Source organism: Hermetia illucens, chromosome 1 (assembly GCF_905115235.1).
Source record: "Hermetia illucens chromosome 1, iHerIll2.2.curated.20191125, whole genome shotgun sequence".
Lineage (NCBI taxonomy): Eukaryota > Metazoa > Arthropoda > Insecta > Diptera > Stratiomyidae > Hermetia > Hermetia illucens.
Window position 1 is genome coordinate 29,500,576 of NC_051849.1, and position 22,956 is coordinate 29,523,531.

Below are 22,956 nucleotides of genomic sequence, written 5' to 3' on the forward strand. Positions count from 1 at the left end.
AAACAAACCTATGACGAGCAGCTGATACCAAACTTCTGAATCTCACACATATTTGAAATAGTGGCAGCACAGTCGGTAGAGAAGTAGAGTTGGTGGTTGTTTTCCCGCGCTCTGCATTGAAGTTTGGCTACATGCAGTGTGGTTTAGGAATTGTGACTTTCGCTCGGAATTTAAGTGTTTATTGTTGAATTTAGTGAATTGTTTTGAGAAGTTAAACCGAAAATGTCGAGTCCAGCACGTGCACCATCTACACCACGTAGAACCCCACGCCGACAGGAAGGAACTAGCGAAATCGACCGGCAAAATGGACATAAGACACCAACGCGAGGTTCGTTTAATTTGATCTCATTGGAAACCACCTTTGTTTTTGACAAAATGCATTTTAAAAGAAAAATTTCTAGGTAGGAAGTGCTTGTAAGAAAAGAAAATTTGAAAGTTCCACCGTGAAAGAGAATGAGAACTGAGTATAATATGTCGGGGTATTCTGAATTTAGGGTATCCTGATACTCAATCAAAATTCTCATGGGATGACGAATACAACGGCAACTTCCTTGATCTGCTTAGAGCTCAATACCATCCACCATCGAGGCTGCCTCAGTCTAATCCAACTATGGCTGGTATACCCAAACCTTTTTCACTTGCGGATCTGATGAAAGTACTCTCCAAATACGCTTCCCCATCCGCCCCAGGGGTGGAACGTGTCACCTATGATATGCTGCATAGCCTGAATGAGTTTGCACAAGCACAGCTGTTAAAGGTCTCAAATTCTCTATGGATGTAGAAATCGGTATCACCTGAGTGGGGAATTATCCTAAAAAGACCAATATCGCTAATCAACGATGTTGGCAAACAATGCAATGGTTAAAGACAGTTTTACAATTTCCCAGAAGATTTTAAATTTTTACCAAGACGAAGCTATGCATATAAGAAGCATAAATCCACAAGTACACAGTTTAGTTTAGTGGGGGGAGCTGCAGCTCCAAGCACTCAGATCTTTGCTTGGCCCATTTTACTATCCCTGGAGATCGCCTATTCATCGGCCTCTCGCCGATGGCATTCGCAGGCTTTTGCGAATCTGAGAACATTCTCCAGGGACAGAAAATGCGCAGACTCTTCGGTGAAGAAAACCTTACCAGGGTATGTATCTTCGTCTGAGGTCTGAGGAGGCCGGGCAGCTGGATACGAAGTGCATGGCCGTCTCTTATTCCTTCCACGCATTGGTAGCATATTGCTCAGAGATCACCACTTCGAATTTTTCCATGTGATCGTTTAAGTTGCAGTGTTCCGTTAAAAGTTCTACTACTACATTTTTCATGTCCTACTTCTTAAGGGAAAACAAAAATACCGCTCTAGCGGCCTCGGGTTCCTTCATAAAGATTTTCGCCTGCCGGCAGAAATTCAAATTTCTCCATTCGGCTACGTGAATCCTTACTGTTTTCCCCTTCAGAGTAAAGTTGACAGTAGATGGCCGGATGCCAAAAGCTAGTTTTGGCCCTACCATTGAGGATTCTTAACCTTGGCGAACCAGTCTGTCAGCTTCCTCATTACCAGCGATGTGTAAATGCCCTGGCATCCGCACAGGAATGTTTCCTTCAGTCGGCCAAGTTTCAGCAGCATTTGATGACAACATCCACACCAACTGGGTTGATATGTCGTTGTTGTTTAGTGCTGATAATGCTGCTCGACTGTCGGAATAGATTCGAATGATGTGACCCCTCCATTTTTGCCGCAAACATTCTTCTGCTGGCAATAAATGGCATGGAATATGGTGGTCATTTTTCCGAGAGGTGCTGCCAGTTCCATACTCGGATTTCCAGAGAATACCCCTGCATCCGATCCGTTTTCCGTGACTGACCCATCGGTGAATATTATTAAGTTTGTAACCTCAAAAGGTTCGTGGCCATTTATTGACCATTCTTCTCTTTTGGTGATTACAACGAAATATATCTTTTCGAAGATGAATCTGGAAACCATATGATCGCCGGGCATCAGAACCATTTGATGCATGCATTATCGCATGATTCGCCGCCTTTCCACGCGCCAATGGTAATAAGCCTATATGCGTCGTTAACTGCTTTCCGTTTTACCTTCAAATGGATTGGGGGTAAATTTAGAATAGCTTCGAGTGCCACGGTCGGCGTACTACTACTATTAGGTATTCCCAGGCTCTATGCATCTCCAGCAACTCCGAGAACTCTATCTCAAATCGATTATGAGATTGCATCTCGGCTGTGTGCTGATATGCCTCTGCTGCAACTACAATCCTTGTGTATTGTGGTGCAGTTGCGGCTGTCTGTTTGAGTGACCAAAGAGATCCACCATGGAAAATTCATCTGGAACGTCGGCGGGACTCACTGATTCAAATCAGCAATGGCAATGCCAGCATACAGAATTTCTGGTATAAGAAATTTACCAGGGTATACAGTCGATTGGCACACAGCATAAACCAGGTCATGAGTGGGCCGGAGGAATTTCCACTCTTCCTCAGTGCGGGGATTACCTACCTTATCTCTAAGGACACGGTGCAGGACCCCGCTGCCACAAGACCGATTATTTGCTTACCAACAACCTCTACAAATTAATTACATCCATTATTAGTGGAAGGGTCAATGCCCTCCTCGAGACCAATAACATTCTGTCCGAGGAGCAGAATGGCTGCCGAGTTGGGTCAAGGGGTTGCAAAGAGCAACTCATTATCAACTCGGTAGTTGTAGGACAAGCAACTAGAGGACAAAGACACCTCTTTAGGTGCTATGTCGATTATGCCAAGGTTTTGGATAGCGTTCCGCATACCTGGCTAATCGATGCCCTACATTTGTATCGCATTGAATTGAAACTAATAAACTTTTTGGAGACAGTCATTGAAGGGGCGCATACCACCTTATCAGTACGTTCATCTGAGGGCGCTAATACCTCAAAGCCCATCCGTATACGAAGGGGCATCTTCCAGGGGCAATCGTTGAACCCCCTTTGGTTTTGCATGGCACTGAACCCCCTTTCATGGCTACTGAAAGATGCTAGAGGGCATGGTTTAGCAATAAAGTATAGCACTTAGCACATAGCTAAGTGCGAATTGACACACTTGATGTACTCAGGTGATATCAAGTTGTATGCTGGTACTGACGACCATCTTAGAATTCTGTTGTGAATAGTAGAAATGTTCAGCCGTGATATTCGGATGGAGTTTGGATTAATCAAGTGTCGAATCCAAGCGATCCGCAAAGGTCATCATGAGCCGCATGTCGGACAAAGCATTGGCGACCTCCACATTGAAGCAATGATCGAGACAGACTTGTACAAGTACCTAGGAATTCTGCAAGGAACTCATGTTCGAGTTGGTGATCTGAAGGATGCTCTGCTGTCCGAATATCTGCAACGTTTGAAGTTGGTGCTGAAATTGCATCTCTCGTGGAAGAATAAGATAAGCGCATTGAATTTATACGCTTTCCCCTCACTGGCTTATGTATTCGGAATATTGCCCTGGACGAAGACCGATCTGGAAAACGTCCAGCGGCGGATACGGACTACTATGTCCAACTTCCGAATGCATCATTCAAAGTTTGCGGTGGAGCGGATGAACCTGCCTCGTGACATTGGAGGTAGGGGCGTGGTTGGTCTGGCGATGGGATGAGCCGAAGCAAGAGCCAGGGGTCGTCCTTCCTGCACTGGAAAAGGTGCTAATAGGACACCAAGCCAAGGTGGAACAGCATACGCTGAGGGCTGCGTGGCCAATGGGAACTTGGTCTTTAGTATGAGAAATCTGAATACTTTGAGCACCTTCAGTTTCAAATAAGACGCTTCCCTTGCTGGCCGGGCTAACCAGGGTGGACATTATTCCACTCGTGGGCCAAGTAATGGACTCAATTTTAAAAACAAACAAACCGATGATAGAAGAAGAGGACGGAGGACGAGCTGCTGTAATCTAGCCAGGAAACAGTAGCCGTTAAGAGCAGCACATTTGGTGCCAGCCGTGTTGAAGCCAACCGCAGGAACCAGGGAGCGACGTCGGGGGACCCCTCCCTCCCCCACCAGAAAGCCTTGCATATTCTCAGCACGATCGCTAAGAATAAGGAGGCCGGTAGTGTCGACAGATAAAAAGTACCTCGCGATTGTTGAGGAATATAACAGCAAACGCCTGTCAGACAAGCAGAAGGCGATCGATCTTAAGACGAGGTCGAACTAAAACCGACGGGCCACGAACTGCGAACCTCTTCAGCGACGTGACTAGAAGTCACTCACGTGTGGCGCTAGCGGATGATAATTCCAGTGGACCAGTGTTGAGGCCAAGCTGTCGGAGATGGTCATTGAACATCATTTGGACGCCAATGGCGAACACACGGGATCCATCCCGTGCTTTGATTCCTCTCAGGTTGTCCGTGGATTCCACGTTATAGCTTGCGAGGACCAATTCTGCAGGGACTTTCTCGGTTCGTGCGTCGCTAAGATCGCCGGGAGGGCGTAAAGCTCAAAGTCATCACCTATGACGATACGGGTCGCCCGCATCTGGTTGTCTAAGAACCGCATGGATAAGGACAAGCTTATCCAACCCCCGCGCCTTCAAAATCCCAGGATTCCAATGGACGACTGGGTAGTTATTAAGGAGGAGGAACCCCGACGGGGACCGACGAACCCCTCACACAAGAAGATTATCAAGGGGAACCCTCAATCACTCAGCGATTGCCCAGCTCTAGCTAGAATCAGGCTAGGGACACTGGGTAAACTATTCTTTGAGGACCACAGAGAGATTTCTAGCTGCAGGGTAGGAGAGCTGCTTTCCTTCGTGAATGCTACGGGCTTGCTCTGAAGATCTGAGCCAGCTGGACTCTGCCTCCCTGCTCTCATAATAGCAGTCACGGTCTTAAGAGTTTGTGGCATCAAAGCGCTAATTGGGTTCCTCGGAGCGGCCCCTGATACCTACCTACCTCGTCGTCCTGGTCGTCTCTTATGGGAGTCCATGGTGTTTCGCAAAATTGTATACTTCGTCTTTGAATGTAAACTCTCGTTGGTATGTTCTATGGTAGTACTCCAAAGGTTTAAGGTCCATTCCACTATTGGTTTTAGTCCTTTGTAGTTGATGTTATGTTTCCTTATATTTGATGCATTCGGTTGGTTTGATCTACTTTATCGTAATGTTTTAGGAAAAATATTAGAAAATTGATATGGTTTATTTTTTTCCTACAGAAATTGAAGCTCAGGATGTAGAAACCCCTATGCGTATGGGGCGTTCAAGAACCGCCAGAGGACGTACAAGTGAGCAGTCCGATCACGTTATCGTGCCCCCAACATCTCCTGGAACGCACTCATTAGGCGCTACCAGTCCTCTCAGAAGTTCAATTCCGAACATCAGTGAGATTGATCTTAGCTCGCCTTTGAATTATGGCACGCCAAGGTAAAGATACAACATACTATTTTTTAGACGGTGCTTTGTCCAATATGTTAATCTGAAATTGCATATGATTTCCAGCTCTTTGGGCACGGGCCGTACTCCTCGTTCGGGTATCCGTGGCACTCCGTTGCGAGCTCGTCCTGATATTCGCACAGACAACAAGCGAATGCGGGAAGTACCAATTGGATCTGATGCGGTGAGTAAATAATTACTTTGTAATTGATTGGGATCGATTGAAGTTGAGAGTGTGGGTCATTGTGTATTGTTTGTGTTGTTTATGTTATTTCAATCTGCGATGACCAATTTGGTTTAGCGTTAGCCTCTAGATCTCGTGCCCTGGGTGGAGCTTAAGTTTTATTATTTACATAGAACTGTAAGCGTATTGATAATGAAACTGAAGACTGACAATATGAAATATGTTGGGAAAAACGATCGGAAAAAAAATAGTAATGTCCATGATGGAGAGAATGGGATACATATAAAGCGTACTATAGTTATATGATCACCTCTGATTTAAATTTTCGGTATAATCTAAGCTACAGGGTGGGCCATTCAATGTGGGCCCATTGGTTTCTGGAAAAAAAACATGAAAAAAAAACATTTTTTTTTGCTGTTCATATTAAAAATCATTTATTTTAGTTCAAGATTTGTTCCAGTTATTTTTTGAAAATATATCTTTCAAATGATTTCCTTTGGCCTTGATGGCCAAATGTGCTCTTTTATAGCGTTTTCCATCGTTTTGGCCGATATGTCGGCTATTTCGCGTCGAATGTTGTTTTTGAGTTGAGCTAGAGTCCTTGGATTGTTGATGTATACCTTGAATTTGAAAAAGCCCCACAGAAAAAACTGTGGTGGTGTCAAATCTGGTGATATCTGGGTGGCCATGGAAAATCACCATTTTTGAATATCAACCTTCCGGGGAACAATGGGTTCAAAAAATCGATTGTAGCCCGTGAAGTGTGGCAAGTTGCTCCGTCCTGCTGAAACGACAAGCTTTCCATGTCATTTTCTTCGATGATTGGCATGACAAAATCTCGAATCATGGCCTGATAACGCTCGCCATTGATGGTAACAGCGGCTCCTTCGTCATTTTCGAAAGAACGGTCCAATGACCTTTTCCGCACAAACACCGCACCACACAGTCACTTTTTGATCAAAGAGAGACCGTTCTTCAATTAATTGAGGATTTTCGGTAGCGTAAAAGCGACAGTTTTGCTTATTTAGGCCTCCATTCAACTGAAAATGGGCCTCGTCTGACATGATGATTTTTCGCTAAAAGTCTGGTTCATTGCGAATAATTTCGACGGCCCATATGGCATAACTAAGGTCTTTCGGACAATCAGCTGGGTTTAATTTTTGTGCGAATTGAATTTTGTACGGAAACATTTTTAAATCGATACGAATTATGCGCCTGAGTTTGTTCTTGCAATGCCTAACTCCTGGGAACGGCGACAACTCAATGTTCTCGGATTCTCCTCAATACTGGCTCGTACGGCTTCAATATTTTCATCGGAACGTCTTGTACGTTGTCTGGGTGCGTGACTGGTATTGCTGAGACTACCGTGGTTAATAAATTTTTTTGAACTTACGTTTCAAACGCGGTATGTCATTAGTCAATCTGACATTCTTGCCAAAAGTTACAGGGTTGCCAGATTGGCCCACATTAAATGGCCTACCTTGTAGCTGTTTTTTTTAAGTCCCAGTGAAATGGCCGAATTTCCAATAGTCACCACTTTTCATTTGAAGCATTTTTTCTACTTATAAATCCTAGTACAGTTGTATTGTTAAACAATTTAACTAGGATAATTCTATACATTATAGCGCTAGGCTGTCATAGCGTAAGGTAGCGGGTCAGGAATTTGTGTCTGGTAGAGGAATTTGTATCCTGATTTGATGTCGGATACCACTAGGCTCAGCTGTGAATGGATATTTGAGTAGCAATGACGGACAAGCGCAATCCTGACCACATTGCCTCCTACAGTGTACTGGAGTGTATCGTTACGGTCCTGAATGCAACGGTTATTTTTATTAATTCTATAAACATTTAAAAATAGTGATTAAAATTTCCACCTGGTATAATTTAAGAATGACAATCTCCACTGATAAAACCGTAATAATATATCGCGTTTGTGTTTACCTAGTATTTATTACCTTTTAAATGAACTTGCTCCCAACATATCTATACAATACTTAGAGGAATGATGAAATACTTGGTTGGCTATCAGGGAATGCATTTTCCTTTTTCATACGTGTAGAAAAATGCTGCTGCCAAGAAGAACCCAATTATTATGCAATTAGTGGATGGTCGCTGGAACAGAGCCTGTAAAGAGGTTCATCAATAAAAAAGAAATTAACTGCAAAGAAATTAAAATCCCTCTTACAATCGGCTCCGTACTATATATTTGTTTCCTACAAAGAGGACATTTTGCGTGGATTTTCTTATCAAATTCGGCGATATAAGTATTTATGCAGTCTTCACAAAATGAATGTCCACAATCTAAATCTCGTGGGGTTTCTTTTCTATCGAGGCAAATTACACATGTTTCAGTTGAGAACTTTGGATCTTGAATGGTGTACAAACGAACATTTAGAATGACCCCAACTAGACGCATTGAAAGTTAACTCACTCTTTTTCATCAATCTCCACATTTTCTTTCTGATAATCAGGATCGTATGATGTTTTGTACAGAAACTAGACAAGTACCACTTTATAAAATAAAAGTAGAAAAAGGAGAATAAGGTTTTAAAAATAGCAGATTGTTTATCTATTCGCTGAATAGTCAAACAGCCAATTCTGACTGATAATTGTAAATTCTGTCACAAATCATGGCCAACTATAAATATAATGAAAACAACAGTGGTTTGCTTTGCATCCGAACAGAATACTTGAAACTCCTTTAAACGTTCTGCGTTTTATTAATAAAATGTTATGAAGGAGACTTTCCTACGAAGACGAGGGGTAGATAAAACTTTGCACCTAAATCATAAGTATAAATCTGTAGTAAAGAATTGATATTAAGCGACGATGTGTATAAATCAACTAAGTCAGATATTAATGTAAATGGTTAAAGCGCTTGGCTCTCGTACCGGAAGGTCGCGGGTCAAATCTCACTGCTGACAGAGGGATTTGTTATCGTGACTGGATGTTGGATACCATTCGACTCAGCTGTGAATAATGAGTACCTGAGTCCAAAATTAGGTAATAATCTCAGGAGAGCACAATGATGATCACATTGCTTCCTATAGTGTACTGCGTATAGTCTTGAATGAAGTGCTCTAATACACCTCGAGGCTTTGATCCAATATGGATTGTTGCACCAACGATTATTATTATTGCAACATACAAGCTTGGAACCATCAGATATTTTTATGTGTAAGGGTTTCACTGCTTCCTAAAGCACTCAAATGTTTGTTGGATATTTGGGCTGTAATGACTTCCGTTTCTCCTTTTTAACCAGTGGATGAACAGCAGAAATAGACATGCACTTCGGGCTTGTTATTGAAACAATCCTTTCAAGAAGTGTGGAGGAAAGGGAGGTTTATGCCTGCACTTTCCTCGGAATGACGCAGGAAATTTTTGAAGAAACCTCTCTCTCCCTCTGTCCGAACCTAGATTTAGCTCCACTGAAGTATTCCGTCAATATGGGCTTGAGGACCTCTTCGCTGGCTAAGTTCGGATCGGTAGGTCAAATTTTTTGAATGTTTTAGCGGGCGCATGTGCGATTCGGATCTACTAAAAACCACCGCGGTCTCTCCAGCCTGTGCTCCACAGGACCGCCATTTAGGTATTACTCCGCGGGGTAGGTTTACCCTTAGGCATCCGTCCTTCTCATTTCGGCTTTTCTCCTTCTTGGTTCTTTCAGCAATTCCTGTATTTGCACGATTGCGGAGCAAACCGTAAGCCACTTCTCCTCGAACCTCAGCATCTCCGGAACTAAGTTCTCCGGGCTCACGCTCCTGCCCAACACTTGGTTTAGGTTTCTCCTCTTTATTGTCAATCTTGGGCAGTGAAACATCACATGCTTTGAATCCTCCTCCACTACATCTAGGACAATTTAGAGAATCATCCAAACCAAAGCGGTGCAGATATTGCCTGTAGCAACCACCGTGTCCCGTGAGGACGTGATCCCATTTTAATAAAAAAAAAATTATGGGTTTAGTTTACAATATAAATTGCAAAGTAAAGTCATAATAAGTAGGTGGACCATTGTGATATGTGATAACCGCTTCGTCCGGGTATGCTTGTTAGTAGTCCCCATTTATTTGGCTCACCGCTGTCTCTCATGGGTGGTTATGCTTTTGACTTCTGGTAAGGGTAGAACTGGATTTTTGACTCATGTCTTTAATATGCATGCAATTGGGATGAGAAATTCCAAAAGATTGCACTTGGGATTATAATGGAAAATAAGCAAAACAATGTGACCTTTGACAATGGTGTGCTCGAGCAGGGGTGATCTTTCGACGTTTGGTGCTGATTTCGGCTTCGACAGAAAAGGTTAATAGCTGTATTCTCTCGTTTGTGTTGTATCCACGTGTGCCCCCAAGGATATTGAATTTCTCCTCTCAAGTTCAAGCACCAAAGAATTTTAACCAATACTTGGGCCCCATTAAAAATGGTATCTTGTTTGGATCTGAAAAGCAGTTGACAGGTTTCCAGTTCATATCCTTCTATTGTGACGACAACCACATAATGTGACATGACTTCCGAGCAGTAGATTGCAAGCAAACTCATTGCTTTTATTACTGTATCAAATAAAAACGGAATTCATTTCGTATCCCACATCCATTTCAAGTGCCTCAAGGAAGACCTCTTGACTCCACTGTAACAGGTTACAAAAGATCTTCACTGGACAGCTTTCATGAAAGAATCTTTGTCAATCCATCAAATAGCATGTAGCTGCAAAGCTGCCTCCTTCCGAAGTCGGAAAACGTTACTTCACATGATCAGGATTAGTAGTCGAAGGTTTGGAGGTGTGAACTTGACTCCTTTATGGTTTTGATTAAGTCTTGATCTTGCTGAGGAAATCCTGAGTTTTCTATACCGACACGAACAGATTCCCATCAATTAGCCTATAGTTATATTTTCTTTCATTAAGAACTCATTTTGTTCCATTAAAACATTTTGCTTTTATTATTTCTAATTAACTTAACTGTAACAACAAAACTAAACTTAAAGAATCACAAGAGTTCTTCATTCCTCAAATTGTGACTTCTCACGTTAAACAACTGACATTAAAACTCAATTCATTTTTTTTTAAATTCATCATTTAAATCAGCCGCGGAGAACACCGATGGTGGCCACTGTCAATCGAATTAAAAACATTGAAAATAAATTTCGAATGTTGTTAACCCCGCTGCACCACATCATCCGCCCCCAGATGAAACCTAGGGGTTTCAGCGACTGACCTCGGAACTGCGTTCCCCATCATACGGTGAAGCGAACGCGACGTTGATTTGGGGCGCAAACGGGCTTCAGCCTGGATAAGGAGACAGCCTTTTTCTGTCCCCGATCTCGAATTTATTTCGAATGTTGTTAATTCGATTGACAGTGGCCACAATGGCATGCAACACTTCTTAAGAGATTCCTGGAGCGGTAACTTTACTAGCTAGTTACAGACAATTTCTTTAACTAGTGTAACCTTAGGTGGGGACTCATGTGTGTTGGTAAACTCTTTTTCAATAGCAATCATCATCATTATCATCAACGGTGCAACAACCGGTATCCGGTCTAGGCCTGCCTTAATAAGGAACTCCAGACATCCCGGTTTTGCGCCGAGGTTCACCAATTCGATATCCCTAAAAGCTGTCTGGCGTCCTGACCTACGCCATCGCTTCATCTTAGGCAGGGTCTGCCTCGTTTTCTTTTTCTACCATAGATATTGCCCTTATAGACTTTCCGGGCGGGATCATCCTCATCCATACGGATTAAGTGACCCACCCACGGTAACCTATTGAGCCGAATTTTATCCACAACCTGACGGTCATGGTATCGCTCATAGATTTCGTCGTTATGTGGGCTGCGGAATCGTCCATCCTCATGTAGGGGCCAAAAATTCTTCAGAGGATTCTGCTCTCGAACGCTGCCAAAGGTTCGCAATTTTTCTTGCCAAGTAAGAACCCAAGACTCTCAGGAATACATGAGGACTAGCAAGATCATTGTCTTGTACAGTAAGAGCTTTGAGCGTATGGTGAGACGTTTCGAGCGGAACAGTTTTTGTAAGCTGAAATAGGTTGTGTTGGCCGCCAACAACCACGCATGGAATTCATTGTCATATCTGTTATTGGTTGTGATTTTCGACCCTAGATAGGAGAAATTATCAACGGTTTCAAAGTTGTAGTCTCCTATCTTTATTCTTCCCGTTTGACCAGTGGGATTTGATGTTGGTTTTTGGCGCTGACGTTGCCACCATGTGCTTCGTATTGCCTCCATTAATGTGCAGCCCGAAATTTGGCGCCGCCTGCTCGATGTGGATGAAGGTAGACTGTACATCTCGGGTGGTTCTTCCCATAATGTCAATATCGTCAGCGTAAGCCAGTAGTTGGGTGGACTTGAAGAGGATGGTGCCTCTCACATTTACGTCTGCAAGGCGAATGGTGCAACTGATGACCATACTCCAACAGTTTTTCCATCGCTTGCCCCAGAGAGAAAATCTTGGAGCTTGGAATCCGTCACTGAAAATCGCTGTTTCCCGACAATTTCTTCGTTGTCTCTTATTCAACATGAAAAACCGAGAACCGGAAAATTTGATCTTCCTTGTTTGCGTGTGTGACTGAGATTGACCAAAGTCGCTTTTGAATACCGTTCCATCTTATATAAGTTTATAAAACCAACCGAAAGTGAATTATTAAGAAGGGCCTAAAAGTTCATCTAGATTAGTACCTCCATTTTTAACCTAATGCAGGCAATCAGGTTCCTCATTTCTGCAGGCAAGAAAACATCAATTATCGCGCGACAATGACATTGTCATTCACGAATATATCAAGAGTTGTTGAATACTATACAGGAAAGGACAGGAAGCTATATTCCACACGTCGGGATCGGAATGCCTGAACGAGCACTTCTAAAAGAGCAAAGCATTCAATAAGTTTGAAGTCGAAGGCAAGTGCACATGTCGCGACGCTTTCAAATCAACATTCAGCGTATCAAGCCATTGTTGACATTGACTTCGATGTTAAGACCAATCTTGGCAAGTGAATTGTCTTTAGCGCGAATTACGTCACTATGCCATCGAAGACAATTTTTCCACGATCGGTGCAAACCCATATTGATCGCGGATATCCTCATTTCGGATGTGGTCAAGACATGTTATGCCGCTGGTCCAACACAACATCTTCATCTCTATTACCGCGCCGCGTCGTTCATTGTCTTTTATTGTCGGCCAACACTCAAAACAATAGAGGGTGACAGGGAGGACGACAGTGCGGTACATTTAAGACAGTCGTGATGCCTGTTGGAATCGGTGGACGGAAAATCTATTTTATTGAGGTTCAGTCTGACACTACGTTACTTGAGACAATCATTCCATTTCTGAACAAGTTGCTCGAGACCAATTTTGCGTAAAGCAGTGTATAGGGCGTTGGATATTGGATGTCTCGTGTGAAAGTGCACATAACAAGAACAAGCAGGAGTGGTAAGAGGGCGCTTCCTTGATGAACACCACACTTCACACTTTTTTTTTGATCGTGGTAGAGCAAGTTAACCCAGCGCACAAGTTCGTCTGGTATTGCCGCAGAGCATAACAGATATATAGGTTCGTGTGACATACAGGCGTTGCTTTGGGTGTTTCTCCAGGAGTAACAGCGCAGAATAAAAGAAGCAATTGTTTCTATTTTTCAATTAAAAAAAACATTTTTTTATTTCCTCCTGAGATTATTGTGTGTAGGCATTGTGGAGTATGATAAGACAGAGTCTTAGAACGTAACGAAAAGGCAAAAAAAAATCACGAGGCTGTTTCTTCATGAGATTTAAACTTCGATTTTCTGCAGTAGAATGATAATGAATTAAATTTTGTCCAATAATTCGCTTAGGCATGACTGTCGTGACTCTAGAGATTTCAGAACGAATATTATTTTCGGTTGCTTATTGTTCCTATTTGTAAAATGCTCATGAAGTCTTCAAGTCTACATATGTGAATTTCCACTAGAAATTGTTTTGATCCAACCATCCATTGCAGCAGGTATGAATGTGTAGTCTGTGTGTTTATCTTTTTATGGGTTTCTTAATATTAATCTATTATATGTGCATTGACAACTATGAATTCTCCACAGCTTGAACCAATTTCTGAAGGTCGCTCTGAAACTGATCCGGTATCTGAATCCGGACCTCAACTTGTTATTTGGGGTACAAACGTTGTGGTTAGCGTGTGCAAGACGAAATTCAAGAATTTTATCTTGCGCTACATTGATCCGGAAGCTGAAAATGATGAAATCTCCGAAAATATTGACTTAAATGCGCCATTGTACTTGCAAAAGCTGGATGAGGTAACAACACATTATTTAAATGAAAATTACAAAAAAGTGATAAACATCCTTAAATCCTTAGATTTATGCTTTGGAAGAGCCTTTCCTTAATATAAATTGTGCTCACTTGAAAACCTATGACGAAACCTTATATCGTCAACTGATCTGCTATCCTCAAGAAGTTATTCCAACTTTTGATATGGCAGTGAATGAGATGTTCTTCGAACGATATCCTGCAGCTGTTTTGGAGCATCAAATTCAAGTGAGACCTTTCAATGCAGAAAAAACAAGAAACATGCGATCATTGAATCCTGAGGATATCGATCAGCTGATTACTATCAGTGGAATGGTCATTCGAACATCCAATGTTATTCCCGAGATGAGAGAAGCGTTCTTCAAATGTATTATTTGCTCATTCTTCACAACTGTGGAAATTGACCGTGGCCGAATTGCTGAACCGACTTTGTGCACCAATTGTAATACGAATCATTGCTTCCAATTGATTCACAACCGGTCACAGTTCACGGACAAGCAAATGGTCAAGCTTCAGGAATCGCCAGATGACATGGCTGCAGGACAAACACCACATAATGTGGTATTGTTCGCTCATAACGATTTGGTTGATAAAGTCCAGCCGGGTGATCGTATTACAGTTACTGGAATTTATCGGGCTATCCCAATTCAGGACAATCCGCGAGCTAGAAATGTTAAGAGTGTCTACAAGACACACATCGATGTTGTTCACTACAGGAAAGTGGACAGCAAGCGGCTCTATGAGGAGGAAGAAGGGTAATACTTAAACTTGCTCTTGCTTTAGTTTGAAATATACCAAATTATTATCGGATTGCAGGAAGGATCATATTTTCCCACCGGAGCGTGTTGAATTGCTTCGTACCTTATCACAAAAGCCAGACGTATATGATCGTTTGGCCCGTGCGCTTGCTCCTTCAATTTATGAAAATACCGACATCAAGAAAGGAATTCTATTGCAATTATTTGGTGGTACTAAGAAAAAGCATGTGGCGGCTGGTCGTCAGAACTTCCGTTCGGAAATTCATATTTTGCTTTGTGGAGATCCTGGCACATCGAAATCTCAGTTGTTGCAGTATGTCTACAGTTTGGTCCCGAGAGCACAATACACTTCAGGCAAGGGTTCATCGGCTGTCGGCTTAACAGCTTTTGTAACTAAAGATCCGGAAACAAGGCAACTGGTTTTACAAACGTAAGTAGCTTTCATTATCCTCTATATTTTAATAAATTGGTTGAAGGTCCGATTGGCTAGTATAAATTTTGACAAAAATCATATTCAGTGCAACATATGTAAACATTTTTATATGAAACTTATCTGATTTATCGATTTACAGAGGAGCATTAGTACTCGCCGATAATGGTGTTTGTTGCATTGATGAATTTGACAAAATGAATGATTCAACGCGAAGTGTCTTGCATGAAGTCATGGAACAACAGACTCTCAGTATTGCAAAAGCGGGAATCATTTGTCAGTTGAATGCTCGCACATCAATTCTGGCTGCTGCGAATCCATCAGAGTCTCAATGGAATAAAAACAAGAATATCATTGACAATGTTCAACTGCCACATACATTGCTCTCCCGTTTCGATTTGATATTTTTGGTGCTTGATCCTCAAGATGAACTCTTCGATCGCCGTTTAGCCTCACATTTGGTTTCTTTATATTATGTGTCACGGCATGAGGAAGAGGATACTATGTTTGTAAGTTTGTATAGGGTCAAATGAAACATGTTCGTTACACTTCTTTCTTCATAGGATATGAGTGTATTGCGTGATTATATCGCTTACTCTCGTGAGCATATACAGCCGACACTATCCGAGGAAGCACAGCAGCGATTGATTCAAGCCTATGTTGATATGCGGAAGGTTGGAGCTGGACGCGGACAAATCTCTGCATATCCTCGACAATTGGAAAGTTTGATTCGATTGTCAGAAGCACATGCTAAAGTTCGATTATCGCAGAAAGTTGAAATACAAGATGTCGAAGAAGCCTGGAGGTAATTTATATTTGGATGAAAATCTTTAATTTGTTATTAAATTGAAATCCTAATTCATGTCTATAGGCTGCATCGTGAGGCTCTGAAACAATCTGCTACGGATCCATTGTCAGGAAGAATAGATGTTGGAATCTTGACTACAGGCTTATCAACGGCAGCAAGGAAGAAGCGTGCCGATTTAGTGGCCAGCATCAAAGAACACTTGAAGAAGAAGGGTAAAACACCTACAGTTCCATACCAAAAACTATTCTCAGAGATTAAGGAGGGCTCACAAGTGGTAAGTCTTTGCTTATATTACAGATCGAAAGCTTTGAATTAATATGTAGATTTGTTTCTCTTTATTTCTTTCAAATTTGATATGCGGTTCAACATCATGTGGATGTGGACTTAGGATCCTCCATATCCCAAACAATCGATATCTCAGTAAAAAACTAAAACATCTTGGGTTAATGCTATATTCATCATCATCAATGGCGCAATAACCGCCATCCGGTCCAGGCCTGCCTTAATAAGGAACTTCAGACATCCCGGTTTTGCGCCGAGGTCCACCAATTCAATATCCCTAAAAGCTGTCTGGCGTCCTCACATACGCCATCGCTCCATCTCAAGCAGGGTCTGCCTGGTCTTCTTTTTCCACCATAGATATTGCCTTTATAGACTTTGCGGGCGGGATCATCCTCATCCATACTAATTAAGCGACCCGCCCACTGTAACCCATTGAGCCGGATTTTATCCACAACCGGTCATGGTATCGCTAATAGATTTCGTCGTTATGTAGGCTACGGAATCGTCCATCCTCATGTAGGGGGCCAAGAATTCTTCGGAGGATTCTTCTCTCGAACGCCGTAAAAAGTTTGCAATTTTTCTTGCTAAGAACCCAAGTCGCCGAGGAATACATGAGGATTGGCAGCTGTAAGTTGAAATAGGCTCTGTTGGCTGTCAACAGCCGTGCGCTATAATGTTCTCCAGAAGTTAGTGGCCGTTAGTATGATCATATGATGGGGAAATTGAATATGCGCTTCATATGATCGAAGACAGGTGTAATTTGATTGGATCGGTTTCGACTTTACAGGTGTTACAGAGTGTGCGTGTAATCTTTTTTCCCTCCTTTTTTTTCGTTTTTTTTTTCTTTCTTATGTCTTCTCCGGACAAACAGCATGAAGAACGTTACCGATATTAAGAAGAAATAGTATCGATGAGGAGATGTAACCCTGGTTGACTCCGTTTTGGACCTCAAATTCCTCTGAGATTTTACGTCGATGAAGCACGTAGTATTTTCCACCATCATATGTCTCTCTGATATAGCTATAATTTCTGCCCCGAGAATGCCCCTCCTGCGTAGAGCACACCAGACACACTCTCTGTTTACGCCGTCGAAAGCTTTCTCGAAATCGATGAAGAGCAGGTGAAGCGAAGATCTAAACTCGGTGCATTGTTCCAAAATGATCCGTATGATGTGATATGATGAATGTAGGAGAATTCGGAACGAAAATCAGCCTGCTCTGTGTCGTTCAAACTTTCGAGATTTTCCTTGATCCGTTTCAGTATTATTTTAGCTATTATTTGTGAGACTCAAAATGGGTACCCTTCTTTGGAATCTCAACGATCATCCCCTTCGCAGGATTTTCGTACGAGTGAAGGTAGGAGATCTGCAGTAGCTGCAGGTGCAGCTATGAATGAATCTTCTTTTCTGCTTGGACGAACTATCCGTATCCGCATTTTACGGTGACCAGCCATTTCATCGACAAGAGGCAAGTTTCACTGGATGTGATATAGTTAAGAACCGTAGTGAAGTGTTCTTTCCACCACTTTAGCTGCTCGTCATCGTGGATGAAGAGTTGGCCGTTAGCATTCTTCACAGGACCATCGAAAGATTTGCGACCACATGCAAGCTCTTTCGTGATGCGGTAAACACTTCTGAAATCATTGTGTTCTGCGGCATCTTCCGCCTTCCGCTCGGTGTCGGAGTTTAATCACGTCACGCTATACATCGCTCGCAGCGGTCTATATAGCTTCCAATCCGTTCGGGTCATCGATCCACAATTTCGTAGTCAGCCAGATCTTATCGCGCTCTCTCGGGACATGGCCGACGACCTGTGCAATATCCGAGAAGAAACAAGCATTTTAGATAGCAGTCCAATGCTCCCAGGCGGGAGACCATACAAGCAGTCAATGTTGAACTTAGTGGGTCCCCTCTCTCCTCCCAGAGTGAAGGACTCAACACGTAAGCGACCATCAAATGGTGTTCTCTCTTAAGGTCAATGTCCGCGTCTCTCTACGCACATTCAGGAGACAACTACTAAACCTACTGCTGGTCACAAAGTGGTGGAGCAATGGTTTTTTTTTCAGAGCCTATCTTGACATTCAGATCACACATCACGATCATAATGTCACCTTTGGGAAGCCTCTTCTAAACTGCGTGTAATTGCTCATAGAAGGCATCCTTCTCCGCTAAATTAGAAGTCTCCATTATTGTATAGCATTATACAATTGATGCTCCTTAACCTAGACCGGAATTTTGCAGCCAGAAGTCTGTCAGAAACCAGGTCCCAGGTGAAAAGAACACACCTTGTAGCAGCCGTCAAAAACATCTCTACACCAGATTCGCGTCTGTTACTACTTGGCTTTCCAGAGTCAAAAAACACACTGCCATAAGTGTGGCAAGAGAGAGAGCGTTACTGTCTAGAGTCCCATCATCTTTGTTTAGGCCCGGGATATCTAGCTCATATCGTTGGAATTCTCTGTCTTAAGTTGGAGAAAGCGAGCATTCTAAGGACTCTCGCGATCGTTATCGGTGAACATGCGCACACTCCAAAAATCAGTGATAGTTTGTTTTTGAAAGCAAAAGGTCTTCGGCGTGAGAAACGCCCCTATCTGAGGCGTTGCAGTAAAGTTCTAAGCCTTTTAGTTACCTCTTACAACAAGCAGAGAAAACTTTGAGTGTATTCTTAAGTCCCAACTCGCAGGGCAAATTTCTCGAATGTAGAGCATTTTGCATTTTTTTCCTTTGTTATCACATTCAAGTGATAAAAGTACAGCGGCGGACAGCATAAAGACAAAAACAAACTTGAAAATTAATGGAATTTGCTCGAACTGCATCGAATTGTAGCTCAACGAAACGCGACATACTCTTGCTTGCTTTTACGGTAGTAATGCCCGGGTAAATGGGTCGGATTTCTTGGATGCTTCAAGGCGTGTACAAAAAATTAATGTTTCTTTAATCCATGGTGTATTTGGGATTTGCTCCTGGATCGATTTGAAAATTTTTAAATCGGAAAGAAATCGTGAAAAATTACGAAAGCGCACATGAAGCTGAGCTTTTCAAGGAGTTCAAGAGGACGAATTCGGTAGGTGGCTAATATGTAGATCGAAACTGGAAGGTGTTTTTGAGGGATAGTGCTACTGGTTCTCAGAAATACGTGATTAAATTCTCTAACTATTGACTTGAATCAAATCAAGATTTGGAGACAACAACGAAGAGAACAGCGAAGAGAACCAGAAAAAAGAATGGGGATCACTCTTTGAGTCGGACACAGTCCTAAGACTAATACAAAGATGACAAACTTTTGTGTAGCCGCAAATTAAAAACTAAGTTTGAAGTCTAAAAAGGTACCATTTGTAATGTTGTTGTAATGCTAAATAATTTCGGAAGTTATTTTTTAGTCGATATAACTCGGAAGCGGTCCTCATCACCAAGCGCTGTAAGAGAAATTTTGCCCGTATTCAAATTGGGAATCATATCATTACTTCTAAGCCTGCCATCAAATACTTGGTGGTGAAGATAGACGGGCAGCTTAGCTATAAGCAACACGTGCAGTATGTTTATGACAAGGCATTCACTGCAATTGTGGCCCTGGCAAGGATGATGCCGAAAGTGGGAGGGCCACGTCATGCTTCCAAGTTGCTTATAGCTAGGGTAGTGAGTTCGATCCTGCTCTATGCAGCTCCAGTTTGGGGAAAGACATTGCAGGTTACATTTAACGTTAACAAACTGAGTTTAGTCTACAGAAGAACAGCTCTAAGGGTGTGCTCAGCATTCAGGAGTGTCTCAGAGGATGCAGCATTCGTCATCGAGAGATCTCTAAATAGATGGCAAGAACGTAGGGAACAATCGGGAAAGGGTCGGTGGACACACAGGCTCATCCCCGCCACCAAAGAGTGGTTGAAGAGACGGCACAGTGAGATTATTTGTAATCTTCCCCAGTTTCTCACGAGGGATGGAGGATATCGCCAGTACCTGTTCAGGTTTAATCTAGATACCTCACCCGATTGTCCAAACTACGATGGAATCCCAGAGCATGTATTCTTCCACTGTCCAAGGTTTGTGGAGGAAAGGAAGAACCTACAGGAAACTCTAGGAGAGATGCTCGTACCAGAGAATCTGTTGCGAAGAATGTTAACATGTCAGGAAGACTGGGATGCGATCAACTCCATGGTCGTATCTATCTAGAACAAACTGCGAAAGGCAGAGGAGACTAGAAAAGCGCGGTTACGTACGCTGTCTAGAGACGAACGGGGACCAAGCTAAAATGAGCTGACTCCGCTCCGTGGTGGTTCCACGAGGCTTGGTGAGATTCGGGGTGGTTTTGGTGGGTGAGAATCCCACCTCCTCAAAAAAAAAGACAGACAAACATTGAACTGATTTTAATAGGGTTTTGTTTTGCAAACAAAACCTTAAAAAGTCTTTAATCAATATAGAAAGTGGAGTATGAAATGATAAAGTGCTCCGGAAATTTTAATCTCCTTAACCAACCAGTGAGGTGTATCACTGATTATAATTATGAAACACTCTTTGTGGCATGATAACACATGGCAGTTACCTCTTTCATAAAAGTAAATAAGTCGATGGCGTCGTGTTTCCAGCTTTAATTTGATTTCAAAACATGACATCTTGACTAGAAATCGGATGAATTTACTGAGTCCATTTTCTCATTCAAAATAAAACGGAAAAGGAGGCATAAATATCCGCAATTTAACGAAAACCCTAATAACAACATAACATGTTATATGACTTGCTTCTTGGAAAACTTGTAAATCTTGTTTTCTCGCCTGCGATTATCTTAAGAAAGGTGAATGTGTTAATGGCTTGCCTCCTTCTCATAAAACGTCTCCTCGGGTAGATCCGGATTTTCACTATATTTCAGGTTAAAACTTTGGCAAATTGATTTTCTGCATGTGGTAAAAATTCAGGTAGATAATGAATCTGAGGGTCTGAAAATAATGTTAAGAGGCTTAAATGAAGCAGGTCAACGGTTGATAAGATTTCAAATCACAAACAACATGCACCTATCTTTTATGGCGTTCCTTAGTAGTATATTCAGTTTTACAATCGATTTATTTATGTACATATATGTGTATAAGGTTAATACCGAAGAAACAATTGAAATTTAACTCAAATTTTGTCCTCTTTTTTCAGCTGATTACACGAGAACAATTTGAGGATGCTCTAAAAGAAATTCAGGATGAAGGAGTTATAGTTGTTATGGGTAGAAATACAATTAGGATTTGTTAAGCGCTAGTTTGTAGCAGTATTTTTTAATTTTTTTTATATATATTTTAATAATCTTGTTTTTAGTTAGATTATGGATTCCGCAGAGTGATGTGTTTTTGTTGTAGAGGTATTATTTGGTTACTTGTTGAATTCCCATTGATTATTATGTCTAAACAAACCCCACAGTTTACAGCCTTTGTATGGGAATACAAATGGCAGTTATTAGATCATGATGCATCGCAAATAATATTTGAGAAATAGGAAAAAAAACTAAACAGTACAAAATTGAGAGAGAATCCTTAACTTCTGTTTCCTGGACAAAATACACTTTTATTTTATAAGACTATATACGAATAAACGGATAATTTTAAAATATTTTCTTCCTGTTTTGATTTTCGATTTTATTTCCATATTTGTGTTGCCTTTTCACGAAATATAGCTTCTTGGAAAAGAACTGGGGTCTCTGTTTCATATGAACTTTGCCGGCGTCATTTCTTCAACAGAACTCAAAGGGATGTGGATAAATAAATAAATAATAATGAATAAATCATATCAATTATATCATACCAGAAATTTTTCTGCCAACACCAAAGAAAATCAGGTAACCAACCAGAAGGGGAAACTTCAGGCTGCATTAAGCACATTTCTCCACGACTGTGACCAAGGCTGAAATACTGGCTGAGGATGGAACCGATGTTTAGTTTGAATCAATAATCAAAAAGTGGCAGATAGTTATGTGGTTACTCTTTGCTTCCAAAAGAAGAAGGAGAAAGGAGGCAAACTAGTTAGAAAAATAAAAATTATTTTTGATGTTATTGATATTTTCAGACCCACAATTCAGTATGTACGCTACCGTTTCGATAGAAAGCTTACTTGACCCTCTCGTATAACAGGTACTGCTCTGGATTCCCATCGTTAGTTGAATCAGGACAGTCAGCTAGTAGTTAAAATAATCGCTTAGTATTTCTTTATTATGAAAACAGTCTATAACTCGCAATATAGTAGTTCCTTGGCTGGGAACCTCTTAAATAGTACTATTTCATAATTGCTTCAATATTTTAAAGGGTAACTATCGTCTAGAGAATACATAAATATGTACTACCGACCACAGTCAAGATATTAAATTAATCTCAAAAATATGGACGATTGCTGTATACTTAGGACACTCTGGGAACATTTGAGTGATAGTGCCGCTCATTAACCACGTCTTTCAGACAAACCAGAATTGACCTATCACAGAAATCAATAGTGGAATATAATACATACTTATATCCTTACCAGCAAAGGATATAAAATTAGATTAAATTACGATTCGTTGTAGCCACCCTTTTCTAGAAGTCTCTATAAAGGCAGTATTGCAGTGCTTTTCAGACTATACCGGAGTTTTGTAGATAGAATTTTGTATGACACCGTTGTCTCGTGTCAGATGAAACCGAATTCACTTTTACTTCCGGCAAACCTATCAGGGTTGCACATGAGAGAGAGGATTGATTCAAATAATCGCGTGCTTCAATTAGCTAATAGTTAGAATTGCGGCTTTCAGTCTAAAATTCTTGATCGATACCTTTATCGAGGAGTGTCCTAACATAAAA

At 41.6% G+C, this 22,956-nt stretch overlaps 2 protein-coding genes and 1 long non-coding RNA gene across 4 annotated transcripts; 1 reads left to right on the top strand and 2 right to left on the bottom strand.

Moving 5' to 3' along the window:
* Positions 1–110: 110 nt before the first annotated feature.
* Positions 111–21,737, top strand: LOC119660201 (DNA replication licensing factor MCM4). Its single transcript, XM_038068633.1, has 10 exons — positions 111–328; positions 5,182–5,389; positions 5,465–5,582; positions 13,655–13,867; positions 13,929–14,635; positions 14,697–15,068; positions 15,211–15,577; positions 15,632–15,873; positions 15,940–16,150; positions 21,290–21,737. Exons 1-10 carry the CDS (start codon positions 223–225, stop codon positions 21,383–21,385), a joined length of 2,640 nt encoding a protein of 879 aa, XP_037924561.1. The 5' UTR covers positions 111–222; the 3' UTR covers positions 21,386–21,737.
* LOC119660218 (peroxisome biogenesis factor 10-like) lies at positions 7,513–8,206 on the bottom strand. Its single transcript, XM_038068657.1, has 3 exons — positions 8,014–8,206; positions 7,768–7,949; positions 7,513–7,706 (listed from the first exon to the last, which is right to left on the bottom strand). The coding sequence occupies exons 1-3, from the start codon at positions 8,033–8,035 to the stop codon at positions 7,608–7,610; spliced, it is 303 nt and encodes a 100-aa protein (XP_037924585.1). The 5' UTR covers positions 8,036–8,206; the 3' UTR covers positions 7,513–7,607.
* Positions 21,650–22,376, bottom strand: LOC119660225. Of its 2 annotated transcripts, none has more exons than XR_005250411.1 (2): positions 22,238–22,376; positions 21,650–22,145 (listed from the first exon to the last, which is right to left on the bottom strand). It is a non-coding gene; the product is annotated as an uncharacterized LOC119660225 (long non-coding RNA). The 2 variants fall into 2 exon arrangements; XR_005250410.1 differs by having other exon boundaries at positions 22,218–22,376.
* Between the last annotated feature and the right edge of the window lie 580 nt (positions 22,377–22,956).